This window comes from Callorhinchus milii, unplaced genomic scaffold, assembly GCF_018977255.1.
Source record: "Callorhinchus milii isolate IMCB2004 unplaced genomic scaffold, IMCB_Cmil_1.0 Scaffold31, whole genome shotgun sequence".
Taxonomy (NCBI): domain Eukaryota; kingdom Metazoa; phylum Chordata; class Chondrichthyes; order Chimaeriformes; family Callorhinchidae; genus Callorhinchus; species Callorhinchus milii.
Genome location: NW_024704772.1, coordinates 347,743 through 366,537, shown reverse-complemented (window position 1 = coordinate 366,537; position 18,795 = coordinate 347,743). Strand labels below are relative to the sequence as shown.

At 48.5% G+C, this 18,795-nt stretch overlaps 1 protein-coding gene across 6 annotated transcripts in view; it reads right to left on the bottom strand.

The window, feature by feature from the left end:
- Window positions 1–18,795, bottom strand: part of dlgap5 (discs, large (Drosophila) homolog-associated protein 5) — a 36,156-nt gene that overhangs the window by 4,109 nt on the left and 13,252 nt on the right. For 2 of the 6 annotated variants that reach the window (XM_007910296.2, XM_007910295.2), the window contains exons 2-11: window positions 15,278–15,518; window positions 14,185–14,389; window positions 13,191–13,346; window positions 12,061–12,132; window positions 11,004–11,395; window positions 2,804–3,003; window positions 2,399–2,494; window positions 1,711–1,828; window positions 341–427; window positions 177–254 (exon numbers count right to left, since the gene is read on the bottom strand). In XM_007910296.2, the coding sequence (XP_007908487.2) occupies window positions 177–254; window positions 341–427; window positions 1,711–1,828; window positions 2,399–2,494; window positions 2,804–3,003; window positions 11,004–11,034 (610 nt within the window). In that variant the 5' untranslated portion in view covers window positions 11,035–11,395; window positions 12,061–12,132; window positions 13,191–13,346; window positions 14,185–14,389; window positions 15,278–15,518. Of the gene's footprint in view, window positions 1–176; window positions 255–340; window positions 428–1,710; window positions 1,829–2,398; window positions 2,495–2,803; window positions 3,004–3,615; window positions 3,851–11,003; window positions 11,396–12,060; window positions 12,133–13,190; window positions 13,347–14,184; window positions 14,390–15,277; window positions 15,519–18,795 lie in introns of those variants that run through there. The other 4 variants (XM_007910297.2, XM_042344911.1, XM_007910293.2 and 1 more) reach the window with 4 other exon arrangements.

Genomic DNA, 18,795 nt, shown 5'->3' with positions numbered 1-18,795 from the left:
GTCTATTCGCCTTGCTCTCTCTCGTCTCCTTCAAGACCCTCCTCTTCCACTACCCTCCTGATCCCAACCCCTGCCCGGATCCAAATCCCCAATTGTCCAGTGCCTTGGGACTTCCTCCCAAAAAGAAAGGCGCTATACAAATGTCATTTGTTGTTGTTGGAACTAAACCCCCTTACCCTGCACAGATGCTGCAGATTTCAGTATTGGCTTTAATCCTGTCCGTCCCCGTGTCTGTGGTGGATTTATGGATGCTGCTAGATTTTAAATGGAAAGAGACCAGAAATAAAATGAGCTCAAATCTCTGCCACCACAACCAAAATGCTGAGCTGTATTTCCTTACCTGGCACAGGCCCTGCTACTTTCAGGGCTGGCTTGGGTTCTGTCCGGCCTCTTGTCTGTGGTGGCTTTAGGGGTGCAGCGTGGGGAGCTTTAATGGATAACACAGAATAAATAAAATAAACAAAATAATTAATAATATTATTAATAAAGGCATTGTCTTGTGAGGCACCAGTAAAGCTTATACAATACTCAAGTAAAAAAATATATATCCACTCCATTTTTGCCAACAAAATGTACAGTCAATCCACTTTACAGTATGTTCTGTGAAGCGTTTGAGATTTCTCAACAACGTGATAAGGTGCTATATCCAATGCAAGAATTATTATTAGTAGATTTCCATTGAACAATTGAACATATCTCAGTTGTAACACTACTCTTCACCTCAATCTTGATCAACATTCCAGGCTAGAGAGAGGATACTCAGGAATTTTAGTCATAATTCAGTAGCCCCACTATAGAATGCACTGAACTGAATATCAATGCAAGAACAGGGAAGACTGACACAGCTATGATGGTCTCACAATAACACTTGAGGCTCATGTTAGACACACATGAAGAATACCTCCCTACCCACTTGTGTGAGTGGAACCCAGCTGTTAACTTAGCTGTGGTTAAACTACTGCCCCACTCTTCGGTACACCATCCCAGCAACCTGAGGGAGTTTAGTCACACGACAACAAACATCATAGTACAGTAAACATCATTGATAGATAGCTCCTTTAGGAGAGGGGAGAAAAGTGTCACACCACGACTGTAAAACACTATTACAACTGCAAACAAAGTAACCTTTCAAAACAAGTTTATAATTGTTGAACAAAACATTGCTCCATTTAACAAACGCCCATATGCCAAGGGACTTGATTGACAGTGAACAGCAGAGCAGCCCTCGGGGTTCTAACCTGTATTTTGTGCATTTCGAAAATAATCTAAATAGTTCTGATTTGATTATAAATTCATATATTTATAAATTCTTTGATTCGCTCACTTTTTAATTAAAATTAAAAAAAAAACATTCTGGTTAAGGCAGAAGAGGGATTTAGAAATCTTCAAGGGTGGCACTCAATTATTTATGAATGCAGCAGCCTGAGGGAGTTTAGTCACATGGCAACAAACATCATAGTACAGTAATATACCCAATCTATTGTTTAACAGATTACCAGTACTATTAAACAAGACAATATTAACAGCTTTAACTAAGACGATTACCTCAAAGCACTCAACAAACATGACAATCACCAAGCGTCACTGATTGTGGGAAGGAGAACAAGAGATGGGGATTTCTTTCAGACACGTTCACAAAAAGCCAGAAATAACTTTCTATGTAACAAATCTTTAAGAGTCTAAATTCCATTCAACATTTAAAAATGTTACCTTTTCTCTCCTTGGCACCTGCTGCTGGTGGTGGGAGCTGGCACTGAGCTTGGGTTACTGCAAGGCCTCGTGTGTAACCTCCTTGATTAGATTTTACATGAGCTACGACTGAATCCACCTACAACATAGCAACATGCAGGTTAACTTGTTAATGGTGATTCCATTTAATTCCCATCATTGAGCCCAGTGAAGCTGAGCAGTGCCCACTGTATACGTACAATTGTATAAATGTGTACAATCCCACTTCAGTGATGTAGGGTAAACCATTTGAAGCCCAGTTTTGCTGCTCTCCCTGCCCCATGGAACAGCAAATCAAGTTTAGTCCTATTTGTCCCATTACCCAGACAATCGTACCAGCAAAGATCAAGGAACTAGAGATCAAATCTGGGACCTTCAAATGGGAGAACTTGGGAGTGCAGTAACAAAGTTTCAGCCCAGGAAAACAGCCGTGGGTCAATTTTGTAAGTGCTGTAAACACTCAGGCTGTTTATGTGACCCAATATGAACGTGTGGACAGAAACAGACCCTTTTCCAAAACTTGAGACCCAACTCACCAAATCCACCATCAAAAGTAAACCATTCATAGAAAGGATGGATGTGGTTCAGGCCAATCTATACTACCGGCAGTAAAAACATTAAGCTCCCAGGACTTGGGCGGACTCAGTGAAAGCTCTACGGTAGACCTTACCTTGGTAGAAACTGCATGTCTGGTTTCGTTAGGAAGCATGCTCTCCAGCTTCTTAGACATGGACCTTGTGACTCTCAGAGAAGAAGGAAGAAATGTCTATGAAGAAAATGGAAATATACAGTCACTCCACTTAACAGTGTATCCTGTGAAGCGCTTTGAGATGTCTCGAAAATATAAGGCACTATATCAAATGCAAAGATTATTGTTAGTTGGATTCTAATCGCTTTCGCAGCATGGAATAACACCCCGTGTCCCAGTAGAATCACTGTAATCCATATCACCCACAAATATACAGTCAATTCACTTTACAGTGTGTTCTGTGAAGCGCTTTGGGTCGTCCTCCCGACGTGAAAAGCGCTATATCAAATGCGAGGATTATTATTATTATTATTATTATTATCGTACCTTTGGTTTGGATTGCTCGGTGGTTTGGGGCACAGTTCTCAACTCCAGGTATTGTGCAGCATCGGGCCTGTAAACCCCGGCCCTGAACACGGGCTTCGGGTTCTCGCGCTGTGCCTTCAGTTGGCGCAGGAGCTTGTCCTCCTTGTAGCGCCGCAGCATCTCTCGCCGCGAGTCTACCGACGTCTTCGCCTTCGAAGATTCTAAAATGCAAAGGATGACATTTTCCCTCCTTCTGCGGCGCTCAGTGTTACACGACCTACGCCCACGTATGGTCCAGACCGCGACCCCGAGGAGCACCGACAACAACAACAGCAACAATCCGCGCTTTTCATATCTTCTCGACGTCGCAAAGCGCTTCGCAGAACACACTGTAAAGTGAACTGACTGTATATTTGTGGGCGGAACGCGGCGGCCGATTGCCCACAGCGATGTCTGTCCCACAAACAGCGGTGGGGGTAGAAAATGAGCAATTTATTGTTGTGTTGGAGGGGGTATTGTCAGGTGTGAGGTGAGAGAACGCAGTCCCACTCCACTGCCCACAGAGCACAGTCACCGCACTGCACAGTGAATACTGCGAAGCGCTTTCCGAGACGCCTCGAAGACGGGATGAGGCGCGGGAGCGTCAGCGCTGTAAACGGGTCCCGGGTACCAGCGCTCGGGCCCACAGTCGGGGCCGAGTGTCCAGCGCGGGGCTGCGGGTGGGGCTGCGGGTGGGGCTCGGCCCGGACACCCCGCGCTGTCAGGAGGACGAGAGGACAGAGGAGGAGGAGAGGAGATAGGAAGGTGTGTGAGAGAGAGAGAGAGAGACCCACCGGGCCCCGCGCCCTCCTCCTCCTCCTCCAGGGGCGGCCCCGGGCCGGGGGGCGGCAGGAAGCGGCGGCTCTGCCTCACCACCCGCTCGCGGTTCTCCTTCTGCGACAGGGAGCGGCGCCGGGCCTGCTTCACCCGCACCGCCTGCACGTCCAGCCCCGCCGTCTTGTAGCGGCCGGCGAAGCGGCTGCCAACTGCCTCCATGGCCCCGGTCTGACTGACTGACTGACTGTGACTGACTGGCGGCTGCAGCTCGCGCCGCGCCCCGGGACTGACTGACCGACTGACCGACCAACCGTCAGCAGCTCGCGCCCCGCTTTCAAAAATACCCGACGCGCGCCTCCGATTGGTCCCCAGACCGCCGCGGCGTCATACGCCATCACGTCGCGGCGACCGCAAAAACCCACGGCAGCGGCAGCGCCCCCCAGCGGTGACCACCCAGCGTCAGCTCAGCGGCACTGAGGCTTCCCAACCCTCCTGATCACAGCACAGCACAGCCCGGCACAGCCCAGCCCGGCACAGCACTGCCCGGCACAGCACTGCCCGGCACAGCACTGCCTGGCACAGCACTGCCCGGCACAGCACTGCCCGGCACAGCACTGCCCGGCACAGCACTGCCTGGCACAGCACTGCCCGGCACAGCACTGCCCGGCACAGCACTGCCTGGCACAGCACAGCCCGGCACAGCACTGCCTGGCACAGCCCAGCCCGGCACAGCCCAGCCCGGCACAGCCCAGCCCGGCACAGCCCAGCCCGGCACAGCCCAGCCCGGCACAGCACTGCCCGGCACAGCACTGCCTGGCACAGCACTGCCCGGCACAGCACTGCCCGGCACAGCACTGCCCGGCACAGCACAGCCCGGCACAGCACAGCCCGGCACAGCACAGCCCGGCACAGCACAGCCCGGCACAGCACTGCCCGGCACAGCACAGCCCGGCACAGCACTGCCCGGCACAGCACTGCCCGGCACAGCACAGCCCGGCACAGCACTGCCCGGCACAGCACTGCCCGGCACAGCACAGCCCGGCACAGCACTGCCTGGCACAGCCCAGCCCGGCACAGCCCAGCCCGGCACAGCCCAGCCCGGCACAGCCCAGCCCGGCACAGCACAGCCCGGCACAGCCCTGCCTGGCACAGCACTGCCTGGCACAGCCCAGCCTGGCACAGCCCAGCCTGGCACAGCCCAGCCTGGCACCGCACAGCACAGTCCGGCACAGCCCAGCCCGGCACCGCACAGCACAGCCAGCACAGCCCGGCACGGCACAGCCCGGCTCATCAGCAGAACAGTCACTGGGGGCAGAGAGTCGTAAGAACATGACATATTATTTATAATAATAATAACCATTGCATTTGATACAGCGCTTTATCACATCTTCGAAACGTCTCAAAGCATCTTGAAGACGTGATAAGAATTTTCTGGCCAAAGAAGACCAAGGTCCATCTAGTTCGCCTTCCACCATCCTAGCAGTCGCTTGACATGTCGTGTCCCATCTGTATATTGTATCCCCACTCACCCTCCTGTTAACCCTGCAGCCAAAGTCCTAACGGGCAGGGGTGGTCTTAGCTGGACAGAGCAGCAGGAAAGCTTGCCAGACAGCAATATGAATAGCAATATGAATGGCAAGCTGTGCAGTTTTAGCTGGTCAGACTCCAGCTGTTACCCCCAATGCACACTCTGGGGTCCCCCAAGCCTTGGCTCTTGCCAACTTGTGCCTAATACTTACTGGAATTAGGTAAGCAGGATGCATCCCTCCAGGGAGAGAGAGAGAGAGAGAGAACATTCCATTCCAACAATTTATCTCTGGGAATTCAGTGTGTAGGTGGGATGTGTGGAAATCTCAGCTTGGTTTGGAGACTCTTAAGCAAGGTGATGAGTTTACACATTTGTCAGACACTCGGCTGACCTAAAAAAACATGATACCAACTCCGCCATTGAGGATAACTGCTCTAATGGCTTTCTCCCTGGTCTATCCCCAATCATGTACAATTGGTACCACAAGTACTGGTGCCATCTGCCAGGTTAATGACTGTGTTCACTCTCCTTGTTCTTTTCACTCAGCTCCTTACCTGAGGTTAATTACCCACTCCCAATCCCCCTGCTCTTTCCCATCAAAGTGTATGATGCGGTCAGCTCCTCCATTGTAGTGCTCTCCCCCCATCGTATCTGGGAGTCACTGGAGACAGACTGGGATTGACTTACTGTTTAGTTTTGTGTCTTTCTGCAGGAAAAGTCTTTGGCTCATTTAGTGTTTTGTGCTGGTGACCCACTGAGGTGAGATATTCAGATGCTCATTACTCATCACTACCTTTAATCTGACTAGAAGGGCCAGGAAGCAGCCATAAGTCCTGAGCCTCGCTGTCGAGGTGCTGTTACACTCCCATGATTTATTGTATTTTTATTCTCACACGTGTGACGGATGGGAAATGAAATTACAACTCACGCCCACACCGACAAATTGCAATTTTGGCATGGTAAAATCTTCTATTCACACAGAGTAAACAATGATGTGCTTTTGTAGCTCAGTGAGACTGGGGAAACATGGAATATTAAATCTAAAGATGAAAATGTATTTTGCTCTAAATAATTGCCGAGTCAATTCACTTTACAGTATATCCTGTGAATTGCTTTGAGACGTAATAAGGTGCTATATCAAACGCAAGGATTAATATTATTATCCATTGAAGCCTTATGTATTGATTATCAGATTTCCCCTTTATAAAGGAGTACTTCAAAAATAAATGGGATGATTTAGCAATCAGTGTGTTTACAGGATCATTTGGAATACGTATAGAAGTGTAGATAATAACAACAATCCTTACATTTGATAAAGCACTTTAACACGTCTTCGAGTCTCAAAGCGCTTCACACAAAGTTCAGGATAGATTCTGCAGGCTATCCCCCCCATCCCACACGCACACAAACACTGACCTCCTACCCGCACAAACACACTCCTCCTCACACAGACACACACACTGTGCCCCCCATACACTGCCCCCCAACACACACACACGCACTGCCCCCCCTCACACACAGCCTCCCCCCCCCCACATAAACACTGCCCCCCAACACACACTAACTGGCCCCAACACACACAGCCCCCTCACACATACCACCCCCACTGCATCCCCACACACACAGTACGCCCCACCCCACAAACACACTGCCCCCCTACACTACACCCCTACACACACTGCACCCCACACACAATGTCCCCCCCCCATAAACACACACTGTCCCCCCCTTCCCCCCACACATAAGTACACTGACCCCCCCCCCACCACACACACACGCACAGCCCAGATCGAACATGACGGCTGGGATTTGGAGCGACTGTGTGTTTGTTGGTGAGAGTATCTGTTGCCGAGTGCTCTAATCTTGTACAGTAGATGGTGCCATTGATTTGTTTGTGAAGTCAATCCCTCTGAGCTTAAAGGGGAGGTTTATTGATAGCCGGGAATGGTTTAATACACTGAGACTTGTCTTGTTTCAGTGATTTACAGTTTCATCTCTGTTTTTGTGGCAAGGGAACAGAGATAAAGTTATAAATCATTAATAGCACCGCATTCCCCTAGTGCTTCCTATACAAGCTTGTCTCCCTAACTGCACCTTCTCCTCCTCTTATCACAAGACCTCACCACTGTTTGTGATCAGTCGGGTGGGTCTGATATATATGCGGAAACCCATCACCGTGCTCAAGAGCATTCAAACCAGAATTGAGTTGCCACCCACATATGGAGATTTCTACAGAGTGACGCACCTCATTGCAGAGACGTTTAGGCTAAAAGTGAAGGCTTGGGGACCCCGAACATCAGAGGAAGGTGGCAGAGTTCGGGAAGGAGCATAGATATATGTACAGTATATATAATTGCCAGTGCATAGCACTGGCTGTCACGTTTTGCTCAAAAAATACAGTCACTCCACTTTACAATATATCCTGTGAAGCGCTTTGAGATGTCTCAATGATGTGATCAACCGCCATATCAAATGCAAGGATTATTATGTATATATATAAACACACACACACACTGCAGCATCGCTGAGATATTAAACAGAGCTCCCAGCTGTCTGCTCAGATGGACAATAACACTTGTGTGATACCAGTGATGTGAAGGGAGTTTGTTTCGGTCTCTCGCCCTGCAGATAAATGAGAGGTTCTCCTCATGGCTGTTTGTGGGAAGCTGCACCACCACAGCCAGTAATTACCTGTGAGCAGCGTTCAGATATTTTGACATAAGACGCTGTATCATGCAAATCTTTCATTCTTTCTCATGTTTGTGCTGTTTTCCTACAGGTGACAGCCAGAGAGCACTGCAGACACTCTCGCCTTGGTGAGTGACCTGATTGGTAGGGCCGTTTATAGAGATACGCACAGAAATAGGCCGTACTGGGACTAGTGTAGTGGAGGGTAGGTGTGGAGGGAGGGTAGGTGTGGAGGGAGGGTAGGTGTGGAGGGAGGGTAGGTGTGGAGGGAGGGTAGGTGTGGAGGGAGGGTAGGTGTGGAGGGAGGGTAGGTGTGGAGAGAGGGTAGGTGTGGAGGGAGGGTAGGTGTGGAGGGAGGGTAGGTGTGGAGGGAGGATAGGTACGGAGGAGGTGGAGGATCTCCTGGAGAAGGACTTGATCAGCCATTGGTTGCTTCTCTTTGTATATCTTCTGTACTCGATGTATGGATTGAGTGCCACAATCCCTGAGCCTTGAGTGTGACACACTGACATGTGAGTGATACAGACTGACTCACACGTTACACACTGACTGACACATGCGTGTTGCAGACCGACACGTTCCCTCCCACAGCTGTGTGTTGTGCTGAAGTGTTTCACCATCTCACACCCAGTATCTTGGCTGAAAGCCAATTCTCTCCAACCACAACCAACCACAAATAGATTGCATTCGCACTGTACCCATGTCACTGAGTTCAGACCTCAGGCCGGGCTGAGCTCCAGGAACGGAGGCCAGAACACTGTAACTTGCTGGGCTGTCGTGGGAAGTGTAACTTAATTGGTCATTTTTTGTGACTGAAAGCTGCACCGGGTGTCTGCTCAGATAGGTACACAAGAAATGTTCAGCACCAGAAAAGTCCATTACTGTCAATCTCTCCAGTCTCTCTATCTCTCTCTCTCTCTCACATACTCACTCGTGATCTTTAGTGTTAAGAAAAATCCAATTCACTATTAACCTCCTCCCCACTGTGTGTGGATGTGGACGTACAGTACAATGATACCTGCCTTATTTCACTCTCTACAGTATATAACTGTCCCATTGGAGCCCTTCCTTTTGAGGTATCATTGCAGTAAAATCAGGGAACCCTGACTGTTTATGAGGTTTTGGGTTGTCAGCCTAACTCTAATGTTATATACATCACTACAATTTACAGCTCATTTCACTTGTGTCACGGAGCTTACGATTACCATGTAGGTGTGGGAGCTGGAGAGTTCAGGCACTGTGGGGGGTTATGTAGTAACTGTGGCTGGATCTTATATCCCTCCACTCTGTAACCCCTTCCAAACTCCCGGGAAAACTGGCTCCAAGGTTACATACTTGGCAATGGAATGTCGGCATCGAGCCATCCCTCTGTGACGGTCTCTAGTCTGATTCTTGAGCCACAGTATTCCAGGGCACTCACTGCTGATGACAGCCCAGCCTGGTTCATCGGCAGAACTTGGGGGAGAGAGATAGAGAGCTCACCTGGGCTGAGATCAGCTCAGCTCCACACAGAGCAAACCCAGACCCTCCCTGGTTGGTGTGTGTGGCTCAGTCTCACCCCGGGGAGTGACGTGACAGAGACAGTGAGGAGCTGCTGGGTTAGTTACTGCTGTTGTTCACTGTGAGGATTCCACCTTGAACAAAATTAGCTCTAACCAACCAGTAAGGCATCGGCATTGTAATTACTCACCAAAACCAGAGAGCCAGCTGTGCAAATTGGACAGTCTGTCAATATCAGCAAATCACAGAAGAGCATTTGGCTGCGTTGTTAACCATTTGGCAAGGGATTGCCAACGTTACATTTTCCCCGTCCCTCAGTGACGCACAGGCCTTAGTGATGATTTATACTGATCTGAAGCTCTGATAGACAGAGTTAGCTCTAGAGCAATATAGTTCTGTGTTTGGGACAAGAATTTTGTTGTTGTTGCCTCTTGGCTTTGCTAGTGGCCGACACCATGTTGCTCACTAGTGAGTGAGGATTGTCTTTTGCTCTGGTTAATAATGTGTCACAGAACCTCATCACAGAGCAAAGTCTCGAAGGGCTTCACAACGTGAGTTACTGTTCGAACGTAGAGAGTGGTTGTTACGTCAGCAAATCCACTCCGAACAGGCAGAAAGCCAGCGTTTAGGGAATGAAGAATTATCTGGAGATTTGCCAATGCTCCATCCTCCACAATTCATGCTTTCACCAAACAATGTCTTTTGCTAAATATACGAAAGGCAGTCAGCGGATGATCAGCCATTCATATCCACAGAGAAATAATAATACTAATAATAATCTTTGCATTTGATATAGTACCTTATCACATCTTCGAGTCATCTTAAAGAGCTTCACAGAATATACTGTAACGTGTAGTGACTGTGTATTTTGTGGGCGAAACGTGGCAGCCAATCTTTAAACACTATTATTTCACTGAAGGATCAATTAGATTGTTTAAATTTTTAAATTAAACAGTTGGGCTTCGGTAGCTTTGAGAGAATGGCCTTAATCTTATGATTGATGGGTGTCATTGGGCTTCCTAGCAAGCAATGGGTATCGATCAATGCAGCCCAGACACAATGGGTCAATCATTTCTTTCTTTCTCTCTTTCATTTTGTGTGTGTGTTTGTGAGAGAGAGAGCGAGAAAGGCTGCATTGTTGTTGTCAATGGAAAGGTAGTCATAGCATTACTGACACAGTGTCCTGTCATCATCCACAGGCTGGAGATAATAATAATAATCCTTGCATTTCATACAGCACCTCATCACGTCTTCGAGACGTCTCAAAGCGCTTCGAGAGTGCTCAAACCATCCGAACGTGGTCGAGAGTTTCTGACTACATTTCCTGTGAAGGGAGTTAAACGATAAGAGTGTTGAATGCAAACTACTAAAAGCTAATCTAGACTCCTAGCCCACAGTCAATCCAGAGCCTGGGATAGAATTCAAATGCTTTTATCTCTGCTAAAAGAGGCAATTTAAGGTGTAATGCTGGGATGAATCGCCCTGAAGAATGGGCTGATTGATTACGGTTTTTTGCTTCTCTTCACGGCTCACGGTTTGCTCATAACGGGAGGCTTGGATATACAATAACAATGGGTTCAGCAGCGCACTGTCAAATCATGGTAAAGTACACTGCAATAAACAAACCAGGCGCAGGGAGGGAGGAGGGAGAGAGAATGAGAGAGAAGGATGAAGAGAATGTGAATCTACCTTGTTCCTGGGACGGGGAGAGAGGTGACATGAGATCCAGTCTACTCTGATCCCAATTGATCTCAATGGATTCCCCAGGCTTCTCCTAATCATTATCCTTGGCTTCAGATCACAACAACAGGCGGCGTTCAGCTGAAGACTCTTTGGGACATTTGGTCTCATCCTCCCATGGATTCCAACCATCTTCCAATCTCAGCATCAAGCTGTTTGTTAAATCAGCCCTCGCAGTTAAATCAACCTTTTCTCCCGTTGATGCCTCTCTCGCTCGCTTGCTCTCTCTCTCTCTACATAGACTCGTAGCTGCCTGGACTGAGATTGCCCTTCGCACCTCAGGTCAGTATCAATTCAGCAGAAAGGTCAATGTGATGAGAGTGGTTCCCGACTTGTCCTCACTGGGGAGAGACAGAGAGATATATATACAGTATCTCTGTTTGCTCTTGCACACAGAAGGTCAAGGAGGAAATCTAACACAGGTTTTCGGCAGTATGAGTGGTTTCATGGGCTAAGTCCCCTCGTGGTCTGACTTTAAGGCCCTCGTCCTGATATTAATTCCATTCATGTCTCCCTCAGCGTATTGAGCCCTGGTCTCCAACCAGCCCAATCCCTCTGCCTTCTCATTGCCTACTTGCCTGAACAGGCACGGACACTACCTCGGTTTAACATCTGAGGAGGGGAGAAGAGGAGGGGAGGAGGAGGGCTCTGAACAAAGGAAATTTGGCTTGTTTCCCCCCGGGTGTGAGGCCATTATCACTGGCTGTGTCAGTCAAGGAATATTTGGTAGCAACTGATGTTTGTGACCCCACAGTGACTGAGGTCTTGTTATCAGCACCGCTCGCATGATGTGAAGGAACTCATACGCCATAACCCATTGTAAATTCCCTGTGTGTGATATAATCCCCGTCACTAAGCTATTAATGGCCATTCTCCAGCGCTGTGCTGGTGGTGCCTCACTATACAATTTACTCTTTGCTAAGCTGATGCGGTCTCACTAGGTTCTTCCTTATGGCTAAGCTTATGAAGTTTTAATGGGTGATTACTGTATCCGAGATGATAATACCTCTCAGCCATTGGAATACCAGCTGAGCCATGTCACCACTGAACTCTCCACGTAAATCTGTTCTTCTGGGATCTGAGAAAACACAGAGAACGGAAGAATAGCTGGAAGTTTCTTCCCGATGGCTCAGCACCTTTTATCAGAAAGAGGATCCTGGCATTAATGTCTCAGAGTACCGCACAGGATTTCACTGTGCAGCCCTGTAGTTCAGTGTGGAGTCCTGTAGTGTAGTGGTTGGAGCATTTGCCTCGCAAGCGAGAGGAGCCAAGTTCGATTCCTGTGCCAGGCGAAACATTGGGCAAGTTTCCTTACTCCACACACACATGCTTCTGTTTACCCAGCAGTAATCTTTCAAACACAGATTAGATAGTTTTCTTTTAGGGAATAACATCATGGGATATAGCACACAGGTATTTTGGGACATATGTGCATGCGACCACCAGGAAAGTGGAAGGTGAACTAGATGCACCTTGGTCTTTTTTCGTCCAGCATTGCTTATGTAAGGAAACTTGCCTAATGTTTTTCCCTGCCCAGGAATCAAACCTGGTCCTCTCACTTACGAGGCGAGTGCTCTAACCACTGAGCTACAGGAATTTTAGTAGTCTCCGGGTGGGGGGGGCGATACTCGCTGCACAAAGCAGCCCCTTTACACTTTGCCTGGATCAAAGGAAAGACCTTTGACTTTTCACATCTGCCAATTTCTCTGCATCTGCCTTCCGCTGATAGATAAAGCATTGCCAAGTCAGTGAGGCCGCTGTAATGTGTAAGACATTTGCACGTCAGTGTGTGTGGGCGGCTCCCCTCAATTCCCCTCCCACCAGCTCAGCTCAGTCATCCTGCTGTTTCCCCCAAAGGTAATAATAATAATCCTCTCATTTGATACAGCGTCTTATCACGTCTCAAAGCACATCACAGAGTATACTGTAAAGTGAATTGATTGTATATTTGTGGGCGAAACACGGCAGCCAATTGTGCTCAGCAGTGTCCCACGAACAGTCACCAAATTATTATTTCATTTTTATGGAGGGATTTTTACCCCTGTAAAAGCGATCCACCAATCGACTAACAATTAGGTCCCTACTTGCTGCTGGTAAACAGAGGCGTAGGTGTGGAGTAAGGAAACTTGCACTAACCTCTATGCTACGGCCTCCACGAGCAGTAACGTCTCTTTGCCTGTTTCCTTCTCCGTGCTGGTGGCATCAGTTAATCCTCGCCGACTTCCTGTCTCCTCATGGCGTTGGGAAAGAGAAGAGGGTGTTTCCCTGGCAACGAGTGCTGTGTTAATTCACCTGTGGATACAGTAATGAAGTAGAGGCCAATTAATATTATTTTCAAAAATGGCTCCTCATTACTTTTTGATCTTATTTTAATTTATTATTCTATTTGAGAGTGCGGAACCTCAACCTCCCCCCCTTCCCCCGCTCCCTCCCTCCCCCATCACCAACACGTGTGTGAGCGAGTGAGTGAGCACCCCACTGAGGATACAGTTCTATTTCTGCACTTTATTTCCCTTGGAAATCACTTCAATGGGATGGAAATTTGGCCCGGCTGATTGTGAGCTCAGTGCCAGTGATGTCAGCGAAATAACCTGCTCCAATTTCCAGCCTCCTCGCTTTTTATTACAGAAATTAATTAGCTTGAAATATAAACTTGACTTGTATTATCACCCTCAAAACCTTGCCATGCTCAACACACTTTTCTTTTAATAATGATAATCCTTTTCATGACTTCAAGACGTCTCAAAGCGTTTCACAAGCTATGCTGTAAAGTGCAGTGACTGTATATTTTGTGGGCGAAACGCGGCAGCCAATTGTGCACAGCAGCGTCCCCACAAATAGCCGTGGGTTGAGTGACTAAATGTGAAGTGAGGTCCCTGTTTTCTCCCTCCCACTCCCCCCTCTTCAGAAAGCCTCTGTTACCTGAGGAAATGGGCTGATATTAGTCTGGGTGCTTTTAGGCAGCTTATGTTTAGTTATTGTTTTGAAGATTACGTGCCTGTCAATGTGGAGGAACTGAGAGACCTAAACATTGCTCTTCACTGAGCCTCAGCACCGAGCAGCCCAGGTCAGAGCTCAGAGCTAACTGTAATATAAAGCTCCCAATAATCCTCCCAACATTGTGTCTTACCTTCAGCTTCAATCCTGTCTGATTGTCCCTAACTGTGTTAGTGTGACACCTGCATTCCCCCTCGCCTTGCCAGCCTCTCCTGCTCTCTCTGAGCCAATTTACTGCCAATTTAGCCCCCGATATATGGGCAGTTTGATGCCGTGGACCTGAAGCCATGAGGAACTGGGCTGAAGGTGTCGGAAGCCATTTCCCCTGGAACTTGAGGCTGTTAAGAAGAGGAGAGAAGGGTATTTATCAGTATCAGCCCGAGCTGGGACACAACCACTTACTGCAGGCAACAGGTTAGACTTAGACTGGCATCATTGCCAATTTGTGTTGTTGTTGATAAGACATCACTGACACTCCCCCACCCCCCCCACTCTCAACCTAGCGCCCCGCTCCCCAGGGAAGCTGCTGGTATACTAGTGAGGCTCTGATGGTGTATTGGGTGATTTCCCTTATCCTCGCTTTCCTCCTGTCTCTTTTTTTATGGAAAAAAAAGCAATTTAAGGTATTAGATTGCTAAACACACATCACAATCATTGCTTCTCACAACAACAAAACGGGTTAGTAAGAGGGGAAGGCAGCCAGGTAGACAGACAGACAGACAGACACGCACACACAGACAGACACGCACAGACAGACAGACAGATACACACACACATACATACATACACACACACACCACACACAACTATCAACAGATAAATGGACAGAGAGAGAGAGACAGATGGACAGATGATATTAATAATAATAATCCTTGCATTTGATATAGCGCTTTTCATGTCTTCCAGACGTCCCAAAGAATATACTGTAAAGTGAACTGACTGTTTTGTGGGCGAAACACGGCAGCCAATTGTGCACAGCAGCGTCCCACAAACAGTCGTGGATTGAAGTGACCAAATTATTTTTTTTTCTTGAGGGATTATTATCAGGTGTGTGTGCAGAAACTTGCCCAAGGTTTTGCCCTCCTGGAAATCGAACCCAGGTCTCTGGCTTGCGAGGCAAATGCTCTAACCACTGAGCTACAGGACTCCACAGTGTGGTTGTGGTTTACTGTAGTTGAGACCCATCAATAACAATATTACTAATTACTAATAATAATCATACTCACCTGTACGAGGTTCTCTCCTCCCATGATGCTCCCTTTCAAGACTGCGGAGTTAGTCTAATTGTTGTCAGTGGCTCAGTCGTCTCATCGCCCTCCCCTCGTTACCTCTCTGATGTTGGAGCCTTGCGATGGGTTAGGAGGGCAATTGTCTTGCACTTGACAAAGTGACACTGGATGCCCTACAAGTAATGTGACTGGTGACAGATGTCTTGTTTCCTGTAAACTCTCAGTCCCTGATGTATATCTAAAAGCGAGTGAGAGACAAGAGACTGAGAGAAAGACATGGAAGGACAGTTTGCTATATGGACACAAAGCTGAACTATAAACTCCACAAAGCCAACATTTTCACTGCGTAACAAATTTAATTACGATTACAAATTAGTTGATGAGGGGGAAATATTTCTAGGATTAAATTCTGCCGTTCCCACAACCACCTTCTGCACAGTTTCTGGTGTAGGGTGTCACTGTTAGGAACTCTGAGCTCACAGTCCAGGCTGACGCCCCAGCGCAGCACTGAGGGGATGTGGTTGTGGTTTATTGTAGTTGAGACTCCCCTCTCGATTCTCTACCCCCTCCTCGCTCCCTCCCTCCCCTCACCCTGACCATTTCCCCCCTGCTCCGGGTCCTGACCCAACTGTCCAGCGCCTTGGGACGTCCTCCCGACCTGAAAGGCGCTCTATAAATGAAATCTTGTTGTTGTTGTGTACTGTCAGAGATACCATACTTCAGATGAGATGTTAAACCAAGTTGCCGTCTGGCCCCTGATCAGGTGGACGTTAAAGACACCGCAGCACTAAAGTGAAGGGAGTTTCTCTCTCTCTCTCCCGGTGTCCTGACCGACAATCGCCCAAATAAAATCACTCACTTCACGTGTGTTTGTGGGCACATCACTGTGTGCAAATCAGCTGCCACGTTCACCCACAAAATACACAGTCACTACACTTGACAGTAAAATCCTGGAAAGCACCTTGAAATGTCTCGCCGACATGATGCGACAACAACAACAAATGACATTTACGCGGCGCCTTTCTCATCCGGAGGACGTCCCAAGGCGCTGGACAGTCAGGGATTTGGACCCGAGCTGAGGTTTGGGATCAGGAGGGGTGGAGGGCCGGGACATGGGGGGTCGGAGGGTGACATAAGGCGCTATCAAAGGTAAAAGATTATTATTATTATTATAATTATTCTATCCGGGTTTCTGAAAACGCAGGTCATAAACATGGATGTGCATAACCGCACAGATATATACCAACACCGTGATCGTGGACATGTTATTGTACATGTATGTACAGCTTTTGGGTCTGTCTGGCTGGCACAGAGAGAGAGAGAGAGAGAGAGAGAAGCTTTCTCCAGCTGGAAGTGCCATGTTGCAGTGCTAAACCTAAACCTTTTCAATCAAGCCAGGCTGAATTAATCACTTTCTTTTAAATGTCAATAAAAATCCAGCTTGGCGCAGGGGCACTGAGAAACAGCAGCTCTGTGTGTGTGTGTGAGAGAGAGGGAGAGAGAGAGCGAGAGAGTAAGCGAGAGAGAGAGCCAGTGAGCAGAGAGTGAATTAACAGCTAGTGCACATCAGCCAAGCACTGCAGATTTCACAGCACCCTCCAGCCAGCCTCCTGTGATTTATACACAGAGATATTCTCCGAAGCACGGTGCTCAAATAGAATTTACAAGAGGCACCAGATGTGGGTAAAGAGAGCCGAGTAGCTGAGCCGGGACTCACTGTGTCTGTTTAAGGTACAGTATTTTCACATTTAATTTTTTTTATGTGTGTGGAGATGGAGATGGAAGGAATGGGATGAATGACTCTCTCTCTCTCTCTGTTCCTCCTTTTCTGAATGCAGAGCAAGTAGTGTGTGTTAATGTGTGTGTGCGTGGGGAGGGGGGGGAGGCTGGTGTGAATAAGATCCGTGTGAAAAAAAGCTAAAAATGCCAAAATAATGTGAAAAAATAGCAATAATACATAGCATTCAGGGTTTGCGCTGTGTGTGTGAGATGATTAATTGTCATAGATAAGAATACGGTATTAAAGGTGCTGTGCTGTGAGCTGAGTTGATGGCCAGTCTGCGCTGAGGGCTGGGGCTGGGCTCAGGGTTAGAGATGTAAGGAGCTGAGGGTTTAAGGCTGTTTACAGTACAGTGCACTGCGATGCTGTTCAGTGCGGAGAGCAGGGAAGGGAGAGAAAGACAGGTGAGATCTGGAGTGTGTGAAGATGCCACAATTTAAAAAGAAGTAGTGTAACTGTGTGTGTGCGTGTGTATCTGTGTGTGCGTGTGTATCTGTGTGCGTGTGTATCTGTGTGCGTGTGTGGAGAGCAGAGGGAAGCTGTGATTGATCAGGGCTGGGATGTTTGCACAGCTCTGGGTGTATTTATCTGTATGTGTGTTTATCAGTGTGTGTATCTATATGTGTGTTTATTTGTATGTGTGTGTATTTATTTCTATGTATGTGTGTATACATGTGTGTGTCTGAAATGCTGTACACTGTCCAGCGCCTTGGGACGTCCTCCCGACGTGAAAGACGCTATACAAATGTAATCTTGTTGTTGTGTGGAGCTGTGATTGAGGAAACCTGTGTATGTGAGACTGAGGTTGATTGTTGATAATGTGTAATGCTGAGGGCAGTGATTAGCTCAGATAGACCGGGTTTCTGTTCCAGGTTAGTGCAGTGGGTGGGGGGGGGTTACAGTGACATACATACACACACACACACATACATAAATCTATCCCAATCCATGTCAGCTCCTTGGGACGTCCTCCCGATGTGCGAGGTGCTATACAAATGTAATTTTGTTGTTGTTGTTTAACAATGGTGTAGAGCGTGTCACTGAACACATGGGTTACATGGTGAGCGCATACATCCCTCTCCCCTGTCCAATCACGCCACCCTCTGCTTCCCCCTCCCCCCCACCATTGGCTCTGTGCCCAGTTCACCGTGTGATATGCCCCCTCCCCACCCACTGTGAACAATGCTGTGTAAGTTTGTTTTCTTCCACCTCCGACCCATCGCCCGTCTCCGCCAATACCTCTCCCCAAAAGCCGCTGAAACCCTGGTCCATGGCTTTGTCACCTCTTGGCTGGACTACTCTAACCCCCTCCTCGGCGCTCTCCCCTCCACTACCATCCATAAAATCTAAATCATTCAAAACTCTGCCGCCCGCATTCTCACCCGCACCAAACCCCTCTCCCCAATCCTCCAAGTCCTGGCCCTCCCCCCCACCACCAAACCCCACTCTCCGATCACCCCAGTCATGGCCCTCCCCCCCACTCCCAAACTCCGCTCCCCGATACCCTCAGTCCTGGCCCTCCCCCCCACTCCCAAACTCCGCTCCCCGATACCCTCAGTCCTGCCCTCCCCCCCACTCCCAAACTCCGCTCCCCGATACCCTCAGTCCTGGCCCTCCCCCCCACTCCCAAACTCCGCCCCCGATACCCTCAGTCCTGGCCCTCCCCCCACTCCCAAACTCCGCTCCCCGATACCCTCAGTCCTGGCCCTCCCCCCCCCCCCCCCCCGTCCCCCTC